Source organism: Acanthaster planci, linkage group LG11 (genome assembly GCF_054643075.1).
Source record: "Acanthaster planci isolate LZ-2023a linkage group LG11, COTS_SCS, whole genome shotgun sequence".
NCBI classification, from domain to species: Eukaryota; Metazoa; Echinodermata; class Asteroidea; order Valvatida; family Acanthasteridae; genus Acanthaster; species Acanthaster planci.
In genome coordinates, this window is record NC_141787.1 from 8,708,550 (window position 1) to 8,724,178 (window position 15,629).

The window sequence follows — 15,629 nt, forward strand, 5'->3', positions numbered from 1 at the left end:
AGGTGGTATTCCACTCTTATCAATATGCTGTGTAGGCCGGTACTCTGGAGCTGATGGGGCTGCTGATATTCAATCACTAATGGAAGACTGAGTAGCCTTGGCATTCATGGCCAATACTTGGCCAAGGCTAGAATAATCTACATGTACTATCGTATCATTTCTTGCACTTCTTGGAAAAGGTTGCCAAGGTTATCGCTATCAGCAATAAGCTTCTGAAATACACTTTGTAACCTTTTCATTCTAATGAAAATGGTATCAAAAGGTGTAGCTCTGCCAACCGATGCTTGAAACAATCCATCATCCGTGGGAGATGTACACTGAATATTCATAAACTTTCAGAACAGTGTATCAGTAACAAGATTTGAGATGGATCTGTTAATGCAAGGCAAGGGTTCCCAGTGATGCAATCTGTCAATAATATACACGTACATGTACATGTATTAATCAACAGACCAAGAGTGGAATTGATAGGTGGTTTTTCCTTGGTTGTAGAGCAAGAGATAGCCAAATTGATCCTCTTCAAGGCTTTTTCCAATCATTAAGTTTCTTGTTAAAGCAATGAAGCATACACAATGAGGAATAAAAACATCTGCAATTACATGTAGTTCGTCATGCATGAAATGACTCCCAGAAGACATGGCAGATACACGTATTGGTGGTTGTCATCAGGAAAAAAACCTTCTTCCCTTTACTTCTTTATATTCTACAGTTCAAGGTTTTGAGCTCAAAAATTTAGCAATTAACGCTCCCTATATACTCTCCTTCTTACACATCATACGATGTACACATGTACGATGTAAGCGCAAGGAAATTACATTGTATGAACGGCTAGGTACATGTACGTGTACATGTATGTGTAGATTTACGTCATGGACAATATAGAAAATTCAGCATAATCAAGTACTGTACATGCACATTTGAAACTGAAAAAAAGATACTTCTTAGAACATTTTAGAAGTGTTAAAATTGTCACTATAGCAGGAATTTGTCCTTCAGTACCAACCAGGAATTTTGTCTTTCAAATGTCCTTCTGTAGTATTGTCAAACATTTTGTGAGTGAGCAGTTATGAAAAATGTCCAAGAAACGTCACAAATGCTTCTTAGCCCAGTGAAAAGAAGCATGAATCACAGAACTTTTTGAATGTCAAGTGGCCAGCACCCACCTCCTCCATTGCGATAGCAGAGGTAAGGGAAACGCCACACGTTCCCCAAGCCCACAGCATAGCCTGTGCACGACAGAAGAAACTCTAATTTGCTGCCCCAGTTGCCCCTCTCTTCGTTCTCATCTCCGCTCTCACTGTCCTCAGACTTCACTAATTCCACTTGACTCTGCAACAGACAAACCAACAGATTTGGGCTTGTAAACATTAGGCTAGGTATCACAGTAAACATAGAGGAAAAATTCCAGAATCTATGGTAAATTAAAATGCTTAGGGAAAACACTTCATGTCTCATTGAGGTTTTGGTTTAGTTATCACACTCTCTAAAGCCATTATAGCTGCCTTTAAGCTACCAAATAAAACTAAACAAGACATCAAAACAAAAACGCAGTGTGTACATGTACAAGCCTTCTCACAGTGCATCAAACTCAAAGAATTGAACAAATTAAAAAAAATGCACCTGTCAACTAATTGTTGGTTACAAATACTCTGACTATATTTGACTGTCCTTCCCTGTCTTCAGTTACCATCTTTAGGACAATGCTGCCATCAATTATTTGAAAAATTTGTTAAATGTCTTGTCTCTTCAAAACACATGTCAATGTTGCATGTATTTGTACGTCGTCTTTGAACTTTGCAACCCAATATTCAAACACTCAGAAATAATGGTGGTCGTGTGATTCCTTAATGTCATACTTGCAGATACCAAAATTCGCTATCCAGCAAATTTATCAGATCAGTTACTCCCTTAATTAATCTTGTTTAATTACCTTTATGTATCCTTTTATAACTGTTTTACTGTAGTTTTAGGTCAATTTAATTAGATTTTTTAAGGGGTTTTTGTTTAATATGATATTACTAATTATTTCCATTGTCTTTTTTAAGTGTCTTTTTGAATTTGTTAGCAATTACCTATTTTAATGAGGTCAGTAAAAGCACGACCAAATTTCCACTTTTGTGTGGAATTTCCAACGATGGTATATCATTAGTTATCCCATTTGTGCAAGCATGAAGCTGAAGGTCAAGTGGTGTGTGGTACACGATGCACTAACTGTACGTTATTCCGTGTTCCACAAATTTGAGCAGGATAATGAATGTATTGCTTTTTAATTCACAATTTGGTACTGTGAATCACATCGTCTAAGTGACAAAATGCACTTTTCTGTACAGACGTACGTGGAATGCCATAGCACCATATGGGCACTCCTAAAGTATACATGTACATGTAATGCTGAGGGTGTCATGGATTGATAGACAAGTTTACATGTACCAACTATAGGATCCGGGATGATGCAAGACTGCATGCACAACGTACCTGTAGCATCCAAGCTGTCATATCACCGTGATTAGATTCAAAATGTAGGCCTACATACATGTAGATACAGAGTATACATGTACATATATATGATGTGTGTCAACAGAAATGCAAAAATGCGGGGCGGGGAGGGGATTTCCCTTCATTGTTACCAAGACCTAAATTACTTGTTGGTCTTACTACAAGGGTTAGTAATTCAGCAGAAAACCAGGTAGAAAGAGCTTGGCCTTGCCTATCATATCCTGATAGTAATTGTTCAAATACATCCTCCCGAGTGTGTACAGATAACCATTATGTACACAGATAAAAATCATAAAGCTATCTATAAAAAGTAAACACATGCTTTGTGTTAATCTGCTTGCTTTCCTCAAATAAAGGACTTTCTTGGACAATGACGCAATGATGAGCAGGCAAGACTAATCCGGTTTAAAAAATAATACAAGATAAATTAACTTATAACCATTAGAGGCAAAAAAGATAAGATTTAGAATTCCTGGATGTTTACATATATACATGTATAGTTGAAACCTATGTCTACCTGCACCAGAGTTTCTATAATAACATTTTTTGATTCTGTTGAGAGTTGTTGATGTACTTTAGAAACTTCCTGACTGCAATGTATATTTCAAAAATATATTATGGACATCTCTGGGGCAGAATTGTAAAAACATTTGGTGTTAATTTAAAAATATCAATTTAAATATGTACATGTGTATGTATGTACATGTATTTATTTCCTAGGACACATTTCCAAATTACCGGTACATGCCAATTTTTGAATGCATGTATACACACACATACACTGTAGGTGTTAAAAATGCAAAATCAATGGTATAACAAAGCATGGAGGTAGAAAGTAACAAGTAACGTCTAAAAGCAAGATTCCGGTGAGCAGTGCAGAGTTGGAACTATGTTTAAAGTACTTCTTCAAACACTTAAAACATACACAATGTACATTTAGTTCAACTAAAGTGCAGTTCTATCCTCCGGCTTTGAAAAGTATAGGCCTAACTTGTCACAATTAAGTACATGTAAGTAATGAACCGGCCCTCTTGGTCTGCTTAAAGTTAAAATGAGCAAATGCAGCAAAAAATATACGTACATGTACACTGTACATGTAAATTGTACTTCACAGTGTAAAGTGTTTGTTTTCCATGCATTATTGGGTGGATTTGTCATGAAATCTTCCTCTGGTAAAATACAACAGTGTAGCATGTGTGGTAAGCACCTACATGTATAGGCACATTCTTCAATTGTGGTTTGCCGTTACAGAAGCAAATCCATCAATATCAGGCCAAAACAACTGATTGATATGGTGATTTTGAAATGGCCAGACTTTATAAAGATGGTAGATTAAATTATCAAGGCACTGTAATACATGTACATGTAGGCGCACCTGTCCTGGTGCTATATCACAGGCTCTCCAAATCTACAAGCAAAGTATCTGGTCTCAATTAAGGAAAGCATGGTAGCCTACAAATGGAAAATGTTTGTTCAAAGCAGATAACAGTGCAAATTAAGCCTATATCGAATATGATGCAAAATACCTACTAACAATGGTATAAATCCAATAAGCAAAATACTTGCGGAGAACAATCGATAAGTATCTTGTCAAATGAAACAATTTTTCTCACTCAGGAATTCTGTGATATTGTTAAATGAAAGAAAAGTTTTTTCTTCCTTTGTAATTTTGTGTGCTTAACACAATGGTAAGAAATTGCCTTGAGCAGCCTGAAAGCTTGTTCAAATGGTGGGTATTTTAGGTGTCACGCAGTAAACACACATGTAGTCATCTGTCAGCCGTTTGAACTCACTGAAAAGATGAAATTCCAGTGCACACTACCTGTACAGCATTCCATGGGCTACTGACACTACGAAATGGATTACTGACACAGTTTCATCCACATCACAAAGAGGGTCTCTGGAAAATGAACACGGTCTGCCCCAGTGCACAAGAATGTCCCATCTTTTATGGTTACATCAATGCCTTTTCTACATAAAAATCAAGTTTATTCGTTATCCTTGTCACTCCCACAATACTGCTTGGTTCAGTGTTAGGGCACAGTGTGAATTCCACAACAGTAACCAAATTCCGTCTCATATACATGTGCTTCCTGGAGCTCGACTGAATAATACATGTACATGCATAAACATGTGTGGGTCAATCTGGTTTTAAGGAGTCCAAAGTGGGACACACAGTAGCCAAAATTTGAAGACTGTTTTCCTACCCGCATTCCATAATATGTGGAGTTAACACAGATAAGAACAGCACGTCATACTCAATTTTGCGTGAAGCAAAAAGTGAAACACTTAAAGCACAAATTAAGGTTAGCCCAGACTTCAGTGCTCATGATGTGTTGGGAAATACATGTACATGTATGATGTAACAATGCTTAACTCTGACCAGAATTACTAAAATTGGCCTACTGTGTACCAGTAATTTCCGGTTAATAGACCCAAAACGCAATGACACAATGCAATCTTTACCACAGTGTTTTATGAGGGTGGAAAGTGGGGTTAGAAATCAAAGATGGTGGACAAGCTCATCAGTAGATGGAGCAAAACTTGCAGTCTCGCGGAAGCCTGAAAAATGCGGCTCTGGTGTTCATCATGTGCTTGATACTTACAATGGCAAACAACAGTTAACACGTACATGTACCCTTTTGGAAAATATAGGTCTTCTCAATCTCGGGATCTTTTAGACAAGTTTCTAGTAATAGCACACATACGGTCGTCCCCACCTTTCACCCACGATGCACCACAGTAAACACTGCATTACATCATTATGTTTTACATGTAAGTCTATTCCACTTGCTCAGCTGAATTCGGAAGTATGATGTCTAACATATTATGCATGAGGATGAACTATGACATTGTTGCTTTACATGCGACAACTCCACATTCAGAACTCAGCAAAATTAAAATGTGGTAATTTTTTCCCACTATTTTGTTCAAAATGAATTATGCGCTTATGACCATACTCTTTTACTGTAAAGAAAAATGTCAAGGAAAATGGTAAAAAAAGAGAAACTACAGAAAACCCTGCAACAAAATATTAACCCCTAGAATTGAATGAATATGAAGGAATTCAAAGTACATGTATACCCTACATTTAAGCATTGGCCATACGGTTCAAAGATGTCAGAAAAACATCCGAAGTACTATCCAGGGAGTGGATACAGGAACACACAGATACAAATTGGGATGGGAGGAAGATGGTGCTTTTACCCTCAGAAAAATATTCGAGGGAGAGAGATCTATGGGCCTACACCAAGTACCAAGACCAAAAACAGTCTACTGGTGCATGTGCAATATAGCTCCTGGGCAGTGGATACATGGAAATGAAATACATTTAGGTTGGAATTTAATGGAACTATGCTATGAAATTTTCTTAGAATTATTTTTTGTGTATCTCTGTACTCTTCTTCCATGTATGAAGACTGCTTGACATCTTTTTTGAGTTACGTGAACTGAATGGTGCACTTTTTCAAACATTAAAAATTTGACCAAGCATTTCTGGACAAGTGAGGGCGCTTTTTGCTTGATGTAAATCCAGGAAGACATGGTTCCGGTTGTATGTTTTCATGTTTAAATTGTGAATCCCAAATCTGCTATCTGGGAACATTTCTGTGAAAAGGATTTTTGCCGGATTATTGCCATTTACTTACACAGCAATAAATTGCCAAAGAAAATCAAATCTGCCACGGCAGTGGTTTAAAAAATCTCAAAGTTTTCTGTGCACAAATCAGTGCAACATTGAGATTCATTGCCTTGGATGACACCATAGTTCTCATGAATATGCAAATATGCATTAGCATAAAAAAAAATTAAATATGGGTTAAAATTGCAAAACAAAAATTCAAAATAAGGTTAATTGAAACCCAAAGATACAATTTCAAGCATTTTTAGTAAAATTTATAAAAATATTTCTTTTTGCTGGTTCCTTTAAACATTTGAAATTAACAAAACATTTCCGGACAAGTAAGGGCACTTTTGCCTTGATGTAAATCCAGGAAGACACTGTTTAGTTTGCATGTTTTCATGCTCCAAATTTGGCGCTTGAAAACATTTCTGGAAAAAAAGGTACTGTAGCTCACTGGCTTATTGCCATGTACTTCCACAACAATAAATTCCTAAAGGAAATGCGGAAATTTACAAGACCAGTGTTTAAAAAAATCTGGAGATTCTCTGCGCATAAATCAGTGCAACACTGAAATTCAGCGCCTTGGATGACATCATAGTTTTGCTCATGAACATGCAAATTTATTGGCATAAAAACCAGAAAAGCTCCAAATACAGGTACAAATAATAAAACAATTATTCTAAATCAGGTTAATTGAAACTGAAAGGTGCAATGTTAAGGATTTTAGTAAAATTTAGTAAAACATTTCTGTTCCATGGTCCCTTAAAAAAATCTTTCAAGCTTGACAGGGGGATGGATCTGTACAGATAATGATTTGGATCTACAATGTATAGGCAAGACTGAAATACAAGTCCGACGTACACTGTACATGTAGCTTACAAGGAGTGGACACATGCATATTCAAATTTATACAAATACACATATGCTAGGGTTGTATGTGCCGGATATCCAAATATTTGATTGATAATCTAATATTCAAATATCATCTGAATGCAAAATTTACGAAAAGGAACAGATAATTTTCTTTTGCTTTAAATGAGAAAAATTGCCCTATGGAGGTTTGTTTCAAGCAGATTCAAATGAAAAGTGACACAAATCTTGCAATGATTCAAACAGTAAATTATACATTAAAAAATTAAAAGGAATAGACATTTTTAACAGGGCAAGTACATGTATTATTCGTCTCTGAAATCTTGCTAAATCACAGCTGGAGATACTCCTAGATGCTAGAAGCTGTTATAGTGATTATAATGTTCAATTGTGTGCATTTTTGCAATGGACTTAGTATACGGTTTGTTCATCAACAATCTGCCAGTCGGTATGACTGAATACTCTGATATTCAATCGAATTGAAGGTCGAATATTCAAACAGTAAATTATTTGAATTGACTCAGCCCTAACGCATACATGTACATGTAGTGTGAGCAGTACACAGCTTGAGCAGTACCAGTGTGAGTAGTCAGGCGTGACTTCATATCTGCCTAAGAGTTGTGGGGTTTTCTCTAATTAGGCCGAAAAAAAGAGGTGTTATTTCTGAAAGAGCAAACCATGTTCTGTGAACTCTTAAATGAAAAACTTAACTCTGTGGCCCTGCAATTTAATAAACAAGCCCTTCAAAGTGCACTTTTGTGTGTGTTTCCCACATGCGGTTTAGTTGACAAGGGTTGCATGATACACTAATGGTCCATGATGTGAATACACCTGTTGGCTTTACACAGTGACGCTGTAAAGAGGGCAGTTTGGTGAGAAAAACACAATAGAACACTGTATGTCTATTTCCACAGGATGTGTAAGCATGCCCAACCTGTCTATGGGTAAACAGTGGCGCTATAAAATTGATTACATATCGTATGCCAGTTAGAACATTAAAACAACACGTCTGTGTGACATTCCTGCCGGTACTGTAAAATGTACATGTTTGTATGGTGGTTGGAGACTTCCAATAAAACTACACCGCAGCCCTCAAATGAATGTACATATACAGGCAAATATAAACCATAATTTACAGGAAATAAGCATGATTTTGAGAAATGGGTCTTTCCAAACTAAAGCATACAACCAGGTGACACTGAGTACAAAAAAAGGAGGAGGACTTTGGTGATCCCAAATTCAAATTTTCCATACATGTATGTTCTGCCATCTGAATGATTTGACATAAAGAAATACCAACAATTTTTTTCTGATATAACATTTGTTTCATGGACAGATTTTGATCATTGTGTTAGTCACCTGGACAGATATTTCTATCTTCAATTTGAATATACAATTCAAAGTGTGATTGGTAATTAGCTACAATGTATCAAATGTTCTTTTATATTTAATTTTAGATGATTTTAAAGGTACAGAAAGACAATTCAAGTACACATAAATGGTGAAAGATTGTTTCAATGAATACAACTTTAATGGTTGGTCACATGGGCAGACTTTTTTCTTTAAATTACTGAATAGAAACATAATTGGTCATAAGCCTATGTTGTTCACATTTCAGTTTCAAAATCTTACTTGCAAAACAATTTTTGAAATGAACACCGTGTAGTTGTTGTAGACATAATTGTCACATGGACAGACATTCATGTTTTTGTCACATTCTACGAGCTCAAGACAGAAAGTCCTCTCACTCTCTTTCCAGCACAATGCACTGACTTTTCTAATGAATTAACAGAACATGCAGTTTTATTGAACTAACTTTTTCTAAAGACTTTTGTGGTAAGGGGGAAATAACACATGTGACAAAGCACAATGAACATTACCAAGTAGTGGACGGCAATTTTGCATTTCTTCAAATCAGATCCATGTTTGCTTTGACAGAGTGAGAAGCCACATAAAGGATGTAAAAAATTTAGGTTTGAAGTGTTCTCAGCAAGTTAATGTTAACTATTGAAAGAATAGCAAAGTCAGCATGTTTCACATGTCACTCAGTGGACAGACACTGTGACTACTTTAAAAAACTTCAACAACTTCAAGTTATGGATTTGGGCATATTTCTTATTTGCAAGTTTTTAGCATCCATATTTCAACAGGTGAATTGTTTTCCTATATGATAATGTCATTTTAGATGACCAGACCAGAAAACATTAGTACATGAGCATGTCTCATTACTATGGAAGACAAATTCGTTTCTTCATGAAAAAACCAAATGCAGTATACTGTAGCTGGGTTTGCCATAGGGAGATCATAGTGATTTGGCTGATTTCACTAAATTTGGTTCAAAATGATTACACAAAGTTGTAGGCACCGCATAGCCCAGTTGATTTTGAAAAAAAATCCCAGAAATTTGTAAAATTGTGATTTGGGGCCAAAGTGTTTCTTCATGAAAACAATGACGAATATGGTATCAGCACTGCTTTTCAAATTTCCATTGCTGGGCAAGTCATATTCCCCACAATCCCCTATCCCCCCAATTCCTGATATAAATTTAATACGCCACAAGTTGAAAAGTCCACGTTATCATTTTCCCAGTGCACAATTAAAAAGGGAAACATCAGCAATATAACTGAAAACAATCCTTTTGAAAAAGCAAAAGATGGATAAGTTTATTATTTGGAGACAGAAAAAACAGGAAAACTCAGAGAGGCTCATAACCTAAAGATTTTAAGTTGTAAGGACTGTTCTCTAAATCTGGGTATTACGAGTATCTTTATCTGTGATGTCAGGCTTTAGTGTGATAAAACTTTAGTCCATGAGTTGGTGAAGCACAAAGAAGGTCAATTTTTGGCTTCAAAATGTCACATGTGACATTAAATAACATGTAAATGAAACTGACCAGATGAAGTCCATGATGTACCAGTACAGCAAAGCTGAGTTGACAAAAAAGGTCCTAAATAGGAAACAACTAGAAATTACGCATTTAGCATCGTTATCTTTTGTCACTCATCTACAATGTCCACAAAATGATAGTATCTAGTAAAAGTCACAAAGCCGTGTAATGAAACTTTCATGGATGTTTTGTGAATGCTGACCACACAGCAAAAGCATGTCCAATTTTTGCACATTAACATGTACATGTACATGTGCACTGTCATATGTACATACATGTACATGCATCATGCACATTATACCATGCGCCAATGATCTCACGGCTAAAATAACAACAGTTTCTATTCAAGACAAGGTATGGCGTATGATTGCCATTCATTCATGGTGAAATTCAATCAATGCCCATGATATGCACATGGACACATGAACAAATGCGGTATGGGTAATACGACAAATATTAACAAGGGTCGTGCTGATAGTGCCTACTGCTACATAGCTCAAAGACAATATTTCAATATGTCTGGTGTGTACTTTTCCCTTCAAGATAGCAATACAATTGTAAATTAGGGTTCCAACAAAACAGAAAGACAGAGGGGGGATGACTTGGGCCTCATAGGCTATGTAAGATTTGCTCTCACTGTTGTCAAAGTGTAGGACAGTTGTAACTTATATACATGTACAAGTACATATAAGGAGGCACTATGAGGACAGTAACGGTTCCGAGGTGTATCTAGATTGAATTACAGTGTCCATGCACTAGCAGGCTAGGACATAAGACTGCTCTCATGCAGATGTAATTTACTCCTCCAGTTGTAATGAGGCATCACCACTTGGTGTTGAAGGTAGAATCCGAGATGGGTGTTCACATCACAAAGCCTTTGTTGAAGTCAATATTACCTTTCTGTTAATATTCCCAACTGCTGTTTGGTTGAGTCCAAGCTGACAAAGAAGGGGGTAATTTGAGGCAACACTAAGGCATCTACCATGTGGTTTGCTGCTGCCTCGAAACTTGACCCATGCGATTTCTGGCACAAAACCTGAATTGCTTCCTTTCAAACAATCACTTGATTTGAATATTCTAACAAGCAACAATGCCAAATCACAGAAAGAAAGACTTGATTTCTGGTTGCATAAAGAGCATTGGATCATCATAGCATGCTCTCAAACATGGAAATGTTTGGGCCTTAGTTTGCTGAATTGACTTTTTAGTGAAATTCAATGTGGCGAATCAGTGAATTATCTAAGTGATTGAAATGCTTACGATAGTTTGCTGGTTTAGTGCCATAATAAAATTGCCTACACATTTCTTTTGATATGTATTTAGTATACATACATGTACATGTATACGTAGATTTGTTTTCTACTGCCACATGTACACACAGTCTACACTTATTTGCCATCTTGAAATTTTTACCAGATAAAAATTTTGCAATGGTAATCATTAATGAAACCTGCTGCTGAAATTCAAGATCCATTCTTTGGAGCAATTTTTCAAATGTCACACATGGAAACACTATTACAAGATATGAAGCTGTAAGATGCATTCAATTGTTTTTCCAGTGCATACATGTACATCATAGTTCAACACCTGGCTTTATTTCCCAAGGAAAAAAGATTCAGTCTGTTTATGACTTGAGAAAGAGACCTGCTGATGAGCGTGCCAATTCGTGACAGTATTTGCTCAACACTTTACAAGTGGATTTTTCCATCACACCGACCCTGTTGGTGCATGAACTGGGTTCCACTTCAGTTTCACCAAGTGCAACTTGAATAATTGCCAGGAGTGATATGACTTTGTATACAATACCAAAGCACACAAGACCCTGACGACAGCATACTAGACAAGGGGAGGCGCAATAACCAAGAAGTTTCAAAGGTCAAGATTTTTACATGCTGCTGTCGTTGTTATAGTTTTATGACGCTAAGTGGCACCAAACATTTGTGTTTTGATTTGAGTACAGCTACATGTAAATGTGCATCCGTAGTTACTCCTGTGCTGCGATATCCACAGTACTGCAAGGAGGGGGCGTCATGTGATTTTTTTTTTCTAACCAGACCTACAGATGTACATGAATAATGTAAGGGACAGATCAAGAATCAAATATTTTGGGGCGTAGGTGAAAAACTGTTTGCTGGGAGAGGGGATTCAAGTATTTGTAAATGTAAACTTTATGTTCCGAGGAGTAAGGCTACATTCTGGGCCCTTTTTACGGGCTTCTGAGGGGGAGGGCACTGAAGTAGTAAAACCACTGTCCTTTCACTGTATAAAACTGGGTAAAACTACTTCGGTTGATTGTTTCTTGATTTTGTGTCCTAAGTTGTATGAAGGAACAGTTTTGTAGGCCTTTATGCAAGATACACAATGATAAACAATTAAAGTTATTTGACAGAAAGTGAAGAAACTGTAAGGTACCGAGTTCCACATTGGACCACCACAATTTCTGAGTGTCATAAACACCAACAAAACACCCTAGTCCCTGTAACTTTTAAACCTGTACCGCCTTGATACTTAATACCTTTGCTAAAGTCCCCCTAAAGTTAACAGGCTCCACTGTTTAAACTTTGTGTCATAAGCACTCAAAACTGTAAGATATGGAATTCATCCCGACTATAAACCTGGGTTTGCCCTAGCTTGACGATCACCAGCCCAAAGCTCAAATCATGGCATCAGGGAATACATATGCCAGAATCCCTCTATAATGGCACTTAGTCTCATTTGGAGTAGGATTACTATTGTTGACTTATTTCTGATAACTGGCCTATTCAATTCCTTTAAAAATGGTGAGTAAATTACATTGTTTGAAGTCACTAATAGATATTTCTTACAGAAAACGATGAAAACAGTTTGAATTCCAGATGCTTAGAGAATATGTCACGCCCACTTTTTCAGGTTGATCACATCATATTTTGTTTATTGTTTAAACCATTATTTTGGACAATATATGTAATCAATAAATTAATAGTCTGAAATAAAAATTAATAATTAATATTTATTTCATATCATCACATATCAATTTGTCTATTAATAAGCTTTCCAATGCTACCAAGTTTGAAGAGATTGGTTGGTAAATAACAAGTAATGATTGTTTTTCTTGACCCCAGAAATGGGTCACAACCCAGCCTCCTGAATGTATTGTCTACTGCATTACAAATATGAATGCCAATTGGCTGAAATTAGCGATATTAAGATTGCCATAACTCCTCTGCTTTTTGTCACAAAAAATTATCTTGGAATCACTGGAAAGCTCCAAAGACCTTTCTAATGATACCAATCTCAGTAAAATCCAAGCAGTTTCAATTTTTGAAACATAACTACAGAGAATTTCAGATGAAATGACTATATGTACTTCTGATTTTGATTTGATGTATTCACCTTTGCACAGTGTAATCAAAACCTAGTTACAAAGGTGAAACGAATAAAATAGTATCTAAACTGTAAATTAATCAGTCCATAGAATTTAGAATCTACATTGGTGGAAAAAGTATGGATATTGCAAGTAAAGGTTTATTTCCATTGTGGTTCCAAGCATGGACCCCTCCACACCAAGCAATCACCGTTTATAATTGACAAAGAAAATGTACAAAATAAGTTAAATAATGGGAAGAAAGAAAGTATGTTGAAGGCTTAATTTTTAAAAACAGACCAATAACTTAAATTCATGTTCTCTTAAAATTTAAATCCGTTAAAAGCTGTGAATACATAAAATTGAATCAAAATCACACACAAAATACATTCAGTAACGTGTCAGAATACACTGTTTATACAAAAAGACTTGAGTTCCAGCTATATCTGCCAACATCTACCATCCAGAGATCCACAGGGGACTGCTTACATGGAGCGAAGACACACATGTACTAGTACTTTAATTACTGTTATTAATGGCCGACATTTCAAAACTCAAATAGGGGCCTGACGTTAGTTACTTACAGATCTGGTAGGGTACTCAATGACTTGGTCCCTCTTTCCCATATTGTGCTCCTGACGTTTCTCAAGCTCAAATCAACCTGTTTGTTTGATACTGTTACCAGCGCGTGAGACTAGCCATCCAGCTCAAAAGCGGAAAATGGTACCTGGCACAGCTGAGAGGACTAAAACGCAACCATTCCACACAACCGCTTGCGGTTCAAATGAGCATATGTGTGCATGAGCAGTAAAAAAGGGTCAATCCATCCTTTCAAGATCACCGAGCCGGACGAGGGGTTTCACCCTTGGTTTTTTGTTATGTTTCAACGCTTTTGTTATGTAAATCACAGGCTAGCACGCACGCATTTCTCGCGGCGTACACGTTACTGGTGCTGTTACAGGAGGTGAGCCTTCCTGCTGTTGCAGACCCCAGCCGCGCATATCCCGGCCTTGTGTTTTTATTGAAGCCGTCTATACATGAAGTGCTTTTCTAAATCGTTTATTGCCTATGTTGAGAGGAGACTAGTCCTTACGTCTCGCCAAAATGTTTTCCCCAGCCAGCTCTACTGTTATAGCCTTTATTCAAGTCGGGTTTCGCCAGTGTGAATGTGGTGTAAAAACAAATTGGGCCTACCAAGCTGCGCGATGTGGACACTTGTCCAGCTTTGGTACAGGTCGTTTTTATGATGGCTGGAAACTAGGCTATTAGCCCTAAAGTGAAGTACCTGTATGCATGACACTGAGTACAAATTACCAACCTTCTTTTTAGCTTGCATCTTCCCAAGGCCTTCCTCTTGTCACACCAGAAAGGTCAAGATAACTTGAGCAACATTTGAGAAGTTATGGAGGTTATCTTAAAGATGTAATATAATGTTTGTCACATGTTTCTATAATCTAAGCTAGAAGTACGAACTCATCAGGCAAGTTTTTGAGGACCTACGTATACAGTGCTTATCATTTTTAATTAAACGTTCATCTTTCTTAAAAATTCCAGTGAGGAAAATGCCATCAAAAGAACGTTTGACACCTTTACAGTTACAAGACAGTTGTAAATACAAGTGTTTTCTCCAGTGATGTGCACATTTTTTGTAGAAAACAAAAAAATAGTAGGGGCTCTGATCAACCAAATTCAATTTTCCCCATTTAAATGACGGTTGACAAGAAACACTGACTTCAACCCGTTTACCCAGTGCTAATTTGGCGCGCAAACGTATAGTCTGAATAATGCGCATAGGGCCTATCTCATCGTCACACATGTCGCCGTTGGCTGCAACCCTCGCGGTCAATGGCATTTCGGACAATATTTGTTATATTACTGTTCCCTTGGTGCTGATAAATTAAATTGACTAAGCCACAGTTATTGATAACCCCTGCCCTAGATGGTCCAAACAAGATGGTCCAATTTATCAGTCGTGCGGGTGATGTTGGCCGAACTATATCCTTGAGTCAGGGAGTGTCGCTTGACCTTGAAGTTATTTTGTACAGTCTACGAAACAGGATTTAAAGAAATGCACCCTCAACACACACTTTTTGAAAGGTTTTCCGAGCGGGTAAGAAGGTAACTTCTTCCAAGAAACTGGGCAAAGTATGGTTCACTTTTTTTCTGAATTTCAACGTGGAGACGGCGAGTCATCCTCTTGGAAATATTTGGCAACAGACAAACTTTAGGTCACTTTCAACAGACAAAATATGGATCACTTTTCTATATTCTTTGGGCCACAATTCCGTCGATTATCCACTCAATGGACCTTTGCCAATCCACACCCCCAAATCATGACGATCAGTACCTGGAGACACTCGAGCTTCGCATCTTAACGGTTGCTTATAATTATATCTGAAGTTCTGCAGTTC

At 37.1% G+C, this 15,629-nt stretch overlaps 1 protein-coding gene across 1 annotated transcript in view; it reads right to left on the minus strand.

The window, feature by feature from the left end:
* LOC110983847 (sodium- and chloride-dependent glycine transporter 1-like) overlaps window positions 1-14,184 on the minus strand; it is a 30,518-nt gene extending 16,334 nt beyond the window's left edge. The window contains exons 1-2 of the mRNA XM_022243452.2: window positions 13,803-14,184; window positions 1,164-1,329 (exon numbers count right to left, since the gene is read on the minus strand). Coding sequence (XP_022099144.2) covers window positions 1,164-1,329; window positions 13,803-13,844 — 208 coding nt within the window. The 5' untranslated portion in view covers window positions 13,845-14,184. The remainder of the gene's footprint in view (window positions 1-1,163; window positions 1,330-13,802) is intronic.
* Window positions 14,185-15,629: the final 1,445 nt, after the last annotated feature.